This window comes from Nyctereutes procyonoides, unplaced genomic scaffold (assembly GCF_905146905.1).
Source record: "Nyctereutes procyonoides isolate TBG_1078 unplaced genomic scaffold, NYPRO_anot_genome, whole genome shotgun sequence".
NCBI lineage: Eukaryota > Metazoa > Chordata > Mammalia > Carnivora > Canidae > Nyctereutes > Nyctereutes procyonoides.
The window spans coordinates 13839143-13853025 of NW_026575052.1; the positions used below are offsets into that span (position 1 = coordinate 13839143).

The window sequence follows — 13883 nt, forward strand, 5'->3', positions numbered from 1 at the left end:
ATTCTACATAGTATTTTGATCTTTTTTTTTTTTCTCTTAGTACTTTAGGTGTATATCCATATTTAGCCATTTTGGAGGGCATCTATGTATTAGACACTTTTCATGCTTGTTTCTGATCCCTTTTAATATTCTTTATAAGATTATCTTCAGTTTACAGTTAGGGAACTGTGATTTGGAAGGTATAACTTCCTCAAAATCACTAGCTAAATTGTAGATGAGCTGGAATTTGTTTTGCCCCAAAGCTTTTTTTTTTTTTTTTTTTTTGTTCTTAATGCTTTGCTGCATCTTCACATTTATCTTTTTTTTTTTTTTTTTTAAGATTTTATCTTTAAGTAATCTCTATACCCAATGTGGGCTCCAGCTCATAACCCTGAGATTGAGTCACATGCTTTACTGACTGAGCCAGCCAGGTGCCCCCACATTTATCATTCAAAACAGTTTAACAACGGTGTTCTGTTATCTGCAGATGCCATTCACCTCTTTGAGGGTATATGAGGAGAGCATAATTAATTGAAATTTAAACCTTTAACTACTCTGGTTATATACTCCCCTCATCACCAACATCAAAATGGAGCTAATTGGATCTACTTTACCTAACCTTGTGAAAGTTGCTGCCTAATGACAGGCAGCAGGAATAAGGGGGAACACAAATGGCTCTAGATATAATGTACTCTGAAAAGGTTATAAAATTGAATGGAAAGGTTTTAGTGTATCCCACTCTCATTTGTACACAGAGTTGCAAGTTTACTTTTGTTTAGTGGCAGAGCCAGAACTAGAACCCAGACAAGTTCTTGGGTAACTGATATTATTTATGGCAAATGTTACTTTACTTGGAATCCATAAGCCTGCAGACGGATGGGGATGGGGAGGGGAGCCGGGTGGACCTAGGTGAGTGTTTTAGAATATAAACAGAAAGATGGTAACAATGATATAAAATAAACTTTGAGTCATCTGAAAAGTATTTACAGAAATACTGGTAACTAGGTTCTATACTCAGACTTTTTAAAGAAGAAAGTTAATTTAGGAAACTCCCCAGGTATTTTTATGGGATTAGAAATTGATGAGAAGTTTTTCAGTTTACATAAATTACCATCTCTGAGTATTTAAACTGCAGATTCTATTCTCTCACCTACTGAAGGAGCATCTTTGGAGACAGTCTTGGAATCTGCATTTTATCAGCTCTTAATCTATAGGTGACTTTTATATTTTTCAAGTTTGAGAACTCCTGGATTATGTATATCATTAGTGTTTTGTATGCCTTTTACCTCAAATTCTTCATGCTTATTTTTCCTGCAAATTTGGTTTCTAAAGTTTTTCTTTGTAATGTAGTCCTACCCTCCCCCCACAAAAAAAGTCTCTATTACCTGTTCGTCTCAAGACTTCACCTTTAAAAGCAGTGTTAGAATTCACATATATCTGATAAACCTGGCTGTACTTTTTAGTACTGTGGTATTTTGAGCAGTTAGTCCATTTTTAATCAGCTACTAATATTATGAGTCTCTAGTATGTTGCCAATAATTCTTGTCTATTAAAAGCTGACAGTCTCTTTGGCTTAATATCCTACAATTGTAACTTGATGTTACTTGTTTTATTTTTTATTTTTATTTTTTTTTTTAGTGAGGGGAAGGCCAGAGGGGGAGAGAGAATCTTTTTTTTTTTTTAATATTTTATTTATTCATTCATGAGAGATAGAGAGGGGCAGAGACACAGGCAGAGGGAGAAGCAGGCCCCCTGTGGGGAGCCAGACGTGGGACTCGATCCCAGGACCCCAGAATCATGACCTGAGCCGAAGGCAGATGCTCAACCACTGACCCACCCAGGCGTCCCGAGAGAGAGAATCTTAAGCAGGCTCCATGCCCAGTGTGGAACCCAACATGGGGCCGGATCTCACGACCCTGAGATCATGACCTCAGCCAAAATCAAGAGTTGGACGCTTAATTGACCAAGCCACCCAGGCACCCCTGTAACTTGATGTTATAATATACTTTTTAGAGGCATTATGGCTGTTTCTCAGAGACATTAATGGTTTTCAGTTTTACATTATTTGAAGATTTATTTATCTTAGAGCACATGAGTGGAAGAGGGAGAGGAAGAGAACTCAAGCAGGCTCCTTGCTCAACAGAGCCCTACTCTGTGCTCGATCCCAGAACCTTGAGATCATGACTTGAGCTGAAACTGAGAGACGCTTAAGCACCTGCACCACCCAGGCACCCCTAAGTTTTTCATTATTTAGTGTTCCTTTTATTGTATCTCTACTTTTGTGAGCAGGTTAATTTTTTTAGAAAGTTGTTAATCTTAGACTATAATATTTAGTGGTCACTAGCCATTTTGAAGTTGCCCAAACTAAGATATTTAAACGCTGATCTTTAAAGGTAACCCGTTTTTTTGGATGGAGAGGATTCAGTAAAATATGTTAACTAAATGGGCCTTTATTTAGGTATGTATAATGGTTGATATTATTTATAGAGAGCATTAATTTTAGATTCTGTGGTCTTGTTAACATATCATATTTATAATAGCAGAAAGGCTAAAGGCTCTAGAAGACCTGATACCATATCTGCCACTATGACTGATTGGAGCAAGTTAACTTCTCTGAGCTTTAGTATATTTTTAAAAATCAGAAAAATACCTTATTGTGCTGTTAGGATTAAATTATATAGAAGTTCTTTGCATACAGGTCTTTTATGAATGATTGCTATCTATAATAGGCACACACAAATACACACTTGTTTATTTTGAATCATTCATTAAATTCTTCGGTAACCTTTGGCATGGTAATTAATAGTGCTGCTGAGTTTCCATTTTGAGGTCCAACCCTTGGAATACACTGAAGAGGGCATAAGAATAAAAGATCTATTTAAGAGTCTGGCAAATTCCAGATGAGAGATAATAGTAGCTTGGACTAGAGAGGTATTAATGATTCTACTGGAAAGTTTTGGAGGTAGAGCTGGAGAGTATTATCAGATAATTGGAAAGCATATTCTAATGATTACTTCATTCTGAATTTATCTGTCAAAAGCAAAATAATGCTTATACTGGGAATGGGGGGGATTTGAGAAGGTATTAAAACCTTATTTGTTGGGACGCCTGGCTGGCTCAGCTGTTGAGTGTCTTTCTTCAGCTCAGGCCATGAATCCCGGTTCTGGGGATCGAGTACTGCATTGGGCTCCCTGTGAGGAACCTGCTTCTCCCTCTGCCTGCCTCTCTCTCTCTCTCTCTCTCTCTCATGAATAAATAAAAACAAAACCAAAAACAAACCTTATTTGCTAAACTGTATTCTGAAGTGTTTTGAGAAATTGATTTTATTGTGAAGTCAGGTTTGGTTCAAATGCAGTTTTTATTGGAAAGCCAGGGAATGATTTAGACAATAGCTAAGCCTGTCAGACCATTTCATTTGATTTAGAGCTAGTGTTTCCTCATTTTACTTTTAGTTAAGCTAAAAAATGTTAATGTATAAATTATCTTACCCTTTGTTAATATATAAATTATCTTACCCTTTGTTCTGTCGCTAGTCAGATTTATTATTCAGGTCCTGAAAATAGTGGCTTATTCAGGCTTTTTACTTCTAACCCATTTGGCAAAATGTGTATAGGAGTTCAGCTTCTAATTAGTAATTTTGGAAAATAACTGGTAGTATGAAATGTTACTAGTTAATGCATTAGCTTCATTTTGTTCTTCCTACTTTAATTCCCAGAAATTCATTCTAACTAAATGTCCATTTCTGCACCTAGAAAAGCTTAAAAGGGGATGAGCGGGTAGAAGATTTTTTTTTAAAGATTTGAGAGAGAGCTAGCATGAGTGGGGGGAGGGGCAGAGGGAGAGAGACAAGCAGACTCCCTGCTGAGTGAAGGTCCTGTGACAGGGCTCAGTCTCAGGACCCTGAGATCATGATGTGAGCCTAAGTCAGACGCTTAACCAGTCAAGCCACCCAGGTGCCCCCCGCAGAATAGATAGGTTTTAAGATATATTTACTTTAGAAAGGAAGTGGGAAAGAGAGGGAGAGAGGGTCTTAAGGCAAATTCTGTGCTTAGCAGGGAGTCCCACACAGGGCTCATTCCCATGACCCTGAGACCATGACTAGAGTCAAAATCAAGAGTCAGACATCCAGCCGACTGAGCCAACCAGGTGCCTAAATAAGTACAACATAGTGATTTGACTGGACAAGTCTATATGTTATACTCTGCTCACCACAAATGTAGCTACCATCTGCTACCATACAAGGCTATGTCACCATATGATACCATTGACTATATTCCCTTTGCTTTTATGTTTTATCTTCTTACTCATTCCATACCTGGAAGACTATCTCCCACCCTCCCTTCACGGATTTCAACTCCCCTCTGGCAACCATTAGTTTGTTCTCTGTATTTATGGGTCTGTTACTGCTTTTTGTTTATTCATCTGGGTTTTTTTTTTTATTTCACGTATAAATGAAATAATATGGTATTTGTCTCTGAAAGTGATTTTAGTATGATCACTTTTTTTGTTTTTTTTTTTTTTTTCCATGCTAGCCCATCTTAGCATTCTCTTTCAGCCAGGGACAGCGAAATTTCTGTTCTTTCTCTCAAGGCCCATGGGGACATAGGAAAAATTAGTTGAGGGCTATGTAAATAAATTTAATTTGGGGGTGAATATCTGTTTTTATGGTTAAGTTTATAGCCGGTAAATAAATATATGCCTCACTTGTGTTTTGTGGCTTCTTAAAAGTGGAGGGAGTGGTATGCTAGTAGAAACAAGAGGATATTAAGCTAAATAGAGGAAAAATAAATCCGTAGAGAGTTCTATATGTATTACAGGAAGAGGTTTCAGATGTCCACATTTTTTTTTAAAAGATTTTATTTATTCATGAGACACACAGAGGCAGAGACATAGGCAGAGAGAGAAGCAGGCTCCATGTAGGGAGCCTGATGTGGGACTCCATCCCAGGACTCCAGGATCACGCCCTAAGCCAAAGGCAGACACTCAACCACGGAGCCACTCAGGCGTCCCTAGATGTGCACATTTTAAGTAACATTGCCACCTTGTGGTTTTTAGGATATTTTCTAGAGATGAAGTTTTGTATTTTATAATCATAGATGTAAAGTGGGGAGGGGCTCAGGTGGGATGCATGATTAATATGGGTATTACCTCTAGTTATTTAAGTAGCAGAACAGATGCTGAGGGCTAGAAATTTTTTCCCTTTTTACGCTTTCTTACTGTCTTTAAATTATCTTTCTTTCTTTCTTTCTTTCTTTTTTTTTTAGATTTTATTTATTCATGAGAGATGCAGAGAGAGAGAGAGAGACAGGCAGAGGGAGAAGCAGGCTCCATGTAGGGAGCCTGACGTGTGGGACTCGATCCCAGGTCTCCAGGATCACACCCTGGGCTGAAGGCTGCGCTAAATCGCTGAGCCACTGGGGTTGCCCTATCTTTATTTCTAAGATTGTTTCTTTAGTCTTGCTGTTTTTGTTGAGATTGTGAATTGATTGAAGATAGGATGAATGTGTCCTAATTAGAATTTTGAGGAAGGGGTGTGAAATCAGTAAGATCTTGGCTCTGTGATCTTCTATTTATTATCAGTACAATATTCTTAAGCTCTAGAAATGCATGCATCTTCTCTAACTTCTAGTGTTTGGGTTGTTTTCTGGTTAACTGGGACTTTATGATTTTGTGTTTGTGCTTGAGGATCTTAGGTTTACCTTTCTGCAGACAGTAAATCATGGCAAGAGCTTAACCTTGACTGACCATTTCAGCCTATTCTTACCACAGCTCTCATTGTAACTGTCCAGACTGTGGCTCTAGAAGTACTAAGTTAAAAAAAGGGGGTGGGGGGGGTTGGTAGATCAGTTCCACATGACAGTACCATGGGGAGAAACAACTTGACATACCACTTGCACTGCTATGATGAGTCAGCAGTGTCTTCGTGTATAATAAAAGCTGGAGTGTCCAGTGGCTCAGTGGTTGAGCCTTTGGCTCAGGTTGTGATCCTGGGATCAAGTCCCGCATTGGGCTCCCTGCAGGGAGTCTGCTTCACTGTCTGTCTCTGCCTCTCTGTGTCTCATGAATAAATAAATCTTAAAAAAAGAAGCTGGCGTGTCCAACGAAACATAGATGTATGTTTTTCTCATGGCAATTCTGACTGGGACTTGGACCCATTGGAAATCCAATTTTGCTTTTATATGCTCTTCTCTCCTCCCTTTATTATATATCCATCATCATTCTTCTGGTTCCCCCATCTCCTTGCTTTTTATTTATTAAATATTACTAGGGTAGGACTGGTTGATTAGGAATGTCAGCAGATACAGCCAACCTACAAGCAAAACCCTTTGGCCATAAGTTGTCAAAGCATTTAGTGAAATTGTTCTCAGTGGTAATAGGAGATAGTCACAAAAGTGAAAGAATGCTGCTGTAAGAGAAGTCATCTATAGAAACCTAAAAGGTTGGGCAGCCCCGGTGGCGCAGCAGTGGCGCAGCAGTTTAGCGCCTCCTGCAGCCCAGGGTGTGATCCTGGAGACCCTGGATCAAGTTCCACGTCGGGCTCTCAGCATGGAGCCTGCTTCTCCCTCTGCCTGTGTCTCTGCCTCTCTCTCTCTGTGTGTGTCTCTATGAATAAATAAATAAAATCTTTTAAAAAAGAAAAAAAAAGAAACCTAAAAGGTAAAAAAAAAAAAAGAAAAGAAAAAAGATACCTAAGAAGTTTAGGGACGCCTGGGTGGCTCAGCATGTGATCCCTGGGCCCCAGAATCGAGTCCCACATTGGGTCTCTGCCTCTATCTCTCATGAATAAATACATAAAATCTTAAAAAAAAATTAAAAGGTTTTAATGTCCATAAGTGTCTAAAAATAATGGTCCTTGTCTTAGAACATTCTCTGTTCTCTTTTCTCATTCTAAAAGACTTGTAAAAAGCTGCTAAGTAGACTTTTTTTTCTTTTTTTACACTTAAACAGAATTTTAAAAAATTTATTTAAGTAATGTACATCCAGTGTGGGGTTGGAACTTACAACCCAGAGATCAAGAGTTGCATACTCTGCCAACTCAGCTAGCCAGGGGCTCCTGTTTTCTTTTTTTACTAAAATACTCTGTGTTTAGGGACTTTTAGTGTAGGTCTGAGGAAATAAACTCATTTCATTATTTTATTTATTTACTTTTCTTAGGGTGGAGGGGTAGAGGGAGGGAGAGAATCTCCAGCAGACTCCCTGCTGAGCATGAGGCTCAACTCTGAGATCAAGACCTGAGCCAAAATCGAGTCAGATACTTAAACTGAGCCATCCAGGTGCTCCAGAAATAAACTTAATTCAAAGGTTTATGAATTGTTGTACATGACTTTTAGTGTGACCAGTATTTGCAGAAGAGTTAAATGAACATTCACTTTCTCCCCATTTATTTTGAAATAATTTCAAACTTCAAGAAATTTCAAGAATAGTACATGAATGCCTATATACTTCTCACCCAGATTTGTCAGTGTACCGTTTTGGCTCATTTACTTTATTCTTTTTGATATGTGTGTGTAATTTTCTGACCATTTAAAAGTAAGTTTCAGATAGGTTCTTTCTCCTCAATATTTTGCTGTTAATTCCTGAAAATAAGAACATTGGCTTATAACCACAGTATATTTACCAACATCAGGAAATTTAACTTTGACACACAACACTATTATCTATAGATCTTATTTATGTTTTACAGTAAGTCTTAATGTCCTTGATAGCCATTTTTTAATAATCCAGGTTCTAGTCCAGGATCTTTTAGTTTTCATGTCTTTTTTTTTCTTTTAATCTGCAGCGATTACATATGAATACCATACCCCACCCACTCAGCTGTTTTATGACATTGCCTTTCTGAAGAGTATATGGTGTTTGTTTTTGTAGAATGCCCCCTCAGTTTGTCTAAGGTTTCCTCATCATGTACATTGTGATTGTGTTTCTCTAGGAGGAATACCACATAAGTGACTGTGTCTTCAGTGCTTCACATTAGGAGGCTGTTTTATGTCATTATTGGGAATGTTATTTTGATCAAAGTGTTCACCAAATTCTCCATTGTAAAGCAATTTTCCTTTCAATAAGTGGGAAAATAGTTTGAGACTGTAAAAAATACCTTGTTCCTTACCAAATTTTCACCTTTTAGTTTTTGCATGCATTGTTTTCTTGCCTTAATTCGGATAACACTATAATAATTCTTTTTTTAAAAAAAAATTATTTATTTGACAGCCAGAGAGCATAAGCATGGGGAACAGCAGAGGGAGAGGGAGACACAGGCTTCCCACTCAGCAGGCAGCCTAATGTGGGGGCCCATCCCAGGACCCTTTCGACCTGAGCCGAAAGGCAGATGCTTAACTGAGCTACCCAGACACCCCGTGATAATGGTTTACTTACTGCGGTTATGTAATGCTTAAGTTGTCACAGATTTGAGCAGTGGGAGGACCCTTCAAGCAAGATCCTACTGATTCCTGTTTCCAACCTATAATTTTTTTTAAGATTTTTTACAAAAAAAAAAAAGATTTTTTACTTATTTATTTATTCATAGAGACAGAGAAGAGGCAGAGACACAGGCAGAGGGAGAAGCAGGCTCCATGCAGGAAGCCCGACGTGGGACTCGATCCCGGGTCTCCAGGATCACACCCTGGGCTGCGGGCGGCGCTAAACCTTTGTGCCACCGGGACTGTCCTATATTTTTTTTTAATGAAAATTATTTTTTTAAAGATGTTATTTATTTATTCATAAGAGAGGCAGAGACAGTAGGCAGAGGAAGAAGCAGGCTCTCTGTGGAAAGCCTGATGCAGGACTCGATCCCAGGAGCCTGGGATCATGACCTGAGCCTGCTAGGTGCCCCTTAATTTTTAGTTTTTAAAATAAATTTTAAGTAATCTTTACATCCACTGTGTGGCTCAAAACTCACAACTCCAAGATCAAGAGTTGCATGCTCTATGGACTGAGCCAGCCAGGCACCCTGATGAAAATATTTTAAAAATTCAATCTAGTATGTAAAATCTTGCTTGGGGGCACCTGGGGGTGGCTCAGTCAGTTAAGTGCATCTGAATTTTCATCTCAGCTTGGGTTCTGATCTTGGGTTTGTGAGTTCAGGCCTTTGTTGGTCTCCATGCTGGGCAGAACCTACTTTAAAAAAAACAAAAACAAAAAGATCCCTGGGTGGCTCAGCGGTTTGGCCCCTGCCTTTGGCCCAGGGCATGATCTTGGAGTCCTGGGATCGAGTCCTGCATTAGGCTCCTTGCATGCAGCCTGCTTTTCCCTCTGCCTCTCATGAATGAATAAATAAAATCTTTTAAAAACAAAACAAGGGATGCCTGGGTGACTCAGTGGTTGAGCATCTGCCTTTGGCTCAGAGCGTGATCCTGGGGTCCTGGAATCGAGTCCCACATCCGGCTCCCTGCATGGAGCCTGCTTCTCCCTCTGCCTGTGTCTGCCTCTTTCTGTGTGTCTCTCATGAATAAATAAATAAAATCTTTTAAAAAAAAAAACAGCCTTGTGAATATTTTCTATAATCTCCGAGAAGATGGAGGTTCTCCTTATTTATAATTTATAAATTTATTTTTGTATACACATCAAAACTATTTGGAAATAGGACAGCAGTTAATTGAGCTTGCTGAATTGTGTATGATGTTTTCTTGATGTAGATCAGGAGATTAAGATTGTGAATGCCGGGCAGCCCCGGTGGTGCAGCGGTTTGGCGCCGCCTGCAGCCCAGGCCGTGATCCTGAAGACCCTGGATCGAGTCCCACGTCAGGCTCTCTGTATGCCTGCTTCTCCCGCTGCCTGTGTCTCTGCCTCTGTCTCTATGAATAAATCAATAAATCTTAAAAAAAGATTTAAGATTGTGAATGCTATTTATTTGTATGTAATTTGCATAATTTAAGATAAACCTGTGGGGTGCCTGGCTGCCTCAGCTGGAAGAGCATTTGACTCAATTTCGGGGTTATGAGTTTGAGACCCACTGTAGGTGTAGAAATTACTTAAAAATAAAATCTTAGGGATGCCTGGGTAGCTCAACGGTTGAGTGTCTGCCTTCGGCTCAGGACATGATCCTAGAGTCCTAGATCGAGTCCCACATCCGGCTCCCTAATGGGGAGCCTGCTTCTCCCTCTGCCTGTATTTCTCTCTGCCACTGTCTCTGTGTCTCCCATGAGAAAATAAAATCTTTGTTGTTGTTGTTGTTTTGAAAAAATAAAATCTTAAATAAAAATCTTAAACCTTCTGGCATATAGGTTTAAGTTAGGACACAGGTTGTATACTTACCTTCTTGTATCATTGTGTAGTGAAGATTCAAGAATAGCTTTATGTTTGGGGCAAAATTTGAACAGGTAATTGTGGAACTTAGCACATTATAAAGAGGAATTTGGTGTTTTTTTTTTTTTTTTAAATTTATTTATGATAGTCACAGAGAGAAAGAGGCAAAGACACAGGCAGAGGGAGAAGCAGGCTCCATGCACCGGGAGCCCGATGTGGGATTCGATCCCGGGTCTCCAGGATTGCGCCCTGGGCCAAAGGCAAGCGCCAAACCGCTGCGCCACCCAGGGATCCCAAGAATTTGGTGTTTTAAAAGTCAGATGATGCAGTATAATTGCAAAATGCTGGTTAGTTTCTTTTTTTTTTTTTTTTTGACTTCTTTTTTTTTAATAATAAATTTATTTTTTATTGGTGTTCAATTTACTAACATACAGAATAATACCCAGTGCTCATCCTGTCAAGTGCCCCCCTCAGTGAGTTTCTTTTGAATTAAAAATGCTGTTATTGGAATGCCTGGGTGGCACAGTGGTTGAGTGTCTGCCTTCAGCCCAGGGCGTGGTCCTGGGATCCCGGGATCGAGTCCCACGTCGGGCTCCCTGCATGGAGCCTCCTTCTCCCTCTGCCTGTGTCTCTGCTTCTTTCCCACTCTCTGTGTCTTTCTTGAATAAATAAATAAAATCTTAGGAAAAGATAACTGCTCAGGGTGCCTGGATGGCTCAGTTGGTTGAGTGTCCCAACTCTTCATTTTGGCTCAGGTTGTGATCTCGGGGTCATGGGATTGAGCTGTGGGATTGAGCCCTGTGTGGGGCTCTGTGCTTATCATAGAGTATGCTGGTCCCTCTCTGTCTCTCCCCCCCCCCGCCCCTTCCCCCCACTCGTGAGGTCCTTCTCACTCTCAAATGAATAAAATCTTTTAAAAAGGAAAAAGATAAAAAAATAAAAAAAAAAAAAGGAAAAAGATAACTTCTTTCTGAATACTGTTTTTATACCTATGGATTAATTTAGTAGTAAGGGTAGTTCATCACAAAGCTTCAGTTTGTTGACTTTCACATAAGTATTTGTAATAACTGGTGTTCAGAAAGAGCCTATATAGTGTGTGACCTTACGTTTGAATCTTGGTTATTAGGTAATACTAGTCAAGTAGCTTTTTTGAGCTTTAGTTTTCCTATCTCAGAAGTAATACAGTCCCTGCAGAATAGTTATGAAGATCATTATTATATATGGTGTCTGGAACACGGAAACCCATAAGTAGTAGTTGCTATTCCTTTTAGTAGGAGTCCTATTTTACTTCAGAATCATAGTTACCATGGGGTAAATGGGAGCAGATGACTCTACTCAAGCAGATTGATGAATCAAGTATAAGTTCAGGCTTGTGTGCTCCTAACTACTTAATGTTTTTGCTTTTAAAAGGAACGTGGGGGGATCCCTGGGTGGCTCAGCGGTTTAGCGCCTGCCTTTGGCCCAGGGTATGATCCTGGAGTCCTGGGATCGAGTCCCACGTCAGGCTCCCGGCATGGAGCCTCTTCTCCCTCCTCCTGTGTCTCTGCCTCTCTCTCTCTCTCTTTCTCTCTCTCTCTCTCTCTCTCTCTCTATCATAAATAAATAAATCTTAAAAAAAAATAAATAAAAAAAAATAAAAGGAACGTGGATTGAGGGGTGCCTGGGTAGCTCAGTTGGTTAAACAGCTGATTCTTGATTTTAGTCCGGGTCATGATCTCAGGGTCATGAGACAGAGCCCTGCATGGGGTCTGTGCTGGGCTTGGAGCCTGCTAAAGACGCTCTCCTTCTCCCTCTGCCCCTCCTTCTCTTAAAAAAAAAAAAAGAAAGAAAGAAAGGGCACATGGATTGAGTCATAGTTTAAAAGATTCCAGTACATGAGGTAGTGTGTGAAATGGAAGGCTGTTTAGGATAAGCTTCTAAAAGGCACATGAAGAATGATTTTTACTAAGAAATGAGCATTTAGATTTATTTCAGGGAAAACTTAAGTATTGAGGTCAGTTTTCAAAATCCATCTCTAAGTGGATTTTAAACTGTCCCTAGGGGAAAAGGATAATTTTCTTTTTGGCTATGGATAAAGAGCTTTCTGTATGTCAGCCCATTCTCACACAACCCTGTGAGATATATATCCTCACTTTACAAAACAAAAAAAAAAAAAGGAAATTGAGGCCTGTGAATATGCCTAAGGCCTTAGGACTAGTATGGGATGACTCTAGTAGTGTTAGGTTTTTGTTTTTGTTTAGTATACTTTATGCTGCTTCCCTTCTTTAGGCTTTTGATGTATGTTTGGGTTACTTCCATTAGGCCCATTATTTGGGGGGACTGATAAGTATTAGCCTAAACCAACTATAATTGGAAAACAGATCTGTTTAAGTCATGTAAGAAATTTTAAAGTCAAAGGAAAATAATTTTGTATTAATTGGGATGATTGAGTGTTTATTACTACCTTGGTTTAAATATAGGAAGTAAATATTTGTGAGGAATATTCTACTTAGCACAAATAACGAAGTTTCTGTTGAGTTGTAAAATTTTAATTCTTATGCATGTTCAGATAAGTTTTAACTAACCATTTCAAATTTTTTTTTTTTAACTTCTATAGGAACGTCAAGGTCGTGGCAAATAAAAGGCAGTTCTGCACAGACTGCAGCAACGGTTGCATCTGCATATCCTAAGAGGAAAAAAATGACCTTCAAGAGAATTAGGACTTTTTTCTTAATTTCATTGACTTCAGAGACGATTGCAGACTTGCAGTTTAAGTATTGGAATTTCACAAAAGACATAGGACTTAACTGGAAAATGAAAAAAAAAAGAAAAAGAAAAAACTAAACAAAAAATCCCTCTAGGTAGTTTAGGTGAAAAATGTCCCTTTTATTTTGGCTTTGGTTGTGATTTCAGAGCATAATGCTTTGTTTTTTTGTCTTTTTACTATGTTTTTCGGATTTTAAAGTCCGTAAGTGCATACAGTTTTCTCTAATTTTTAAACCCTTTCCTCTCCCCATTTTGACATTTGCACTTGGAGAACACTTGAGTTTCGAAGATTTTGGGCCTCCACCCCAGAAAGTGGGAATTTGGTTTTTCCCTTCCGAACTGGAAGAACATTTTTATGAAGAATTTTTGTCTTGGAGAATTTAACAGTGTTACCCAAGGTTGTGTCTTTAAGGGTGGTTCATTTTCTCTGACCCTTTGTTACTCAAAGTAAAGTACTAGGAGTCCTAAGAAATTTTCTGTTCTTGTACATTATACTGATTAAGTCAGGATTAATTTGATTTCAAAGCTAAGAACAGTGGTAAAAACTTGTTTACAGAAATGCATTTTGGAAGAGAAAAATATTGTAAAACGTGTAGTGAATGTTTCTTCAGTTTATTGTTCAGCCAATGAGGAGAGGGCATTGCCTTTCTTTTTACCATTAATCACTTCTCAATAAACGTGAGATCCTGTTGAGCATCACTTCTAGTACCATTTATTAGTATGATTTGTGTCTTCTGTGTTTTATTAAAAATTTGGAGTGTAAGGAGTTGTATGAGGTGAGATGACAACTGTTTTTAGAAAGCTTGCTGAAATGAAATAGTTCAGGTTTGCTTTTGTATCCAGGGCCAGACAACCATGACCTCCATAAAGAAAAAGGTGGGCCAGAATTCATAAAGTCAAGCCATTGCTAAATCATTTCA

At 38.9% G+C, this 13883-nt stretch overlaps 1 protein-coding gene across 1 annotated transcript in view; it reads left to right on the top strand.

Moving 5' to 3' along the window:
- YTHDF2 (YTH N6-methyladenosine RNA binding protein F2) overlaps positions 1-13662 on the top strand; it is a 30713-nt gene extending 17051 nt beyond the window's left edge. Inside the window, exon 5 of the mRNA XM_055332781.1 lies at positions 12815-13662. Coding sequence (XP_055188756.1) covers positions 12815-12838 — 24 coding nt within the window. The 3' untranslated portion in view covers positions 12839-13662. The remainder of the gene's footprint in view (positions 1-12814) is intronic.
- Positions 13663-13883: the final 221 nt, after the last annotated feature.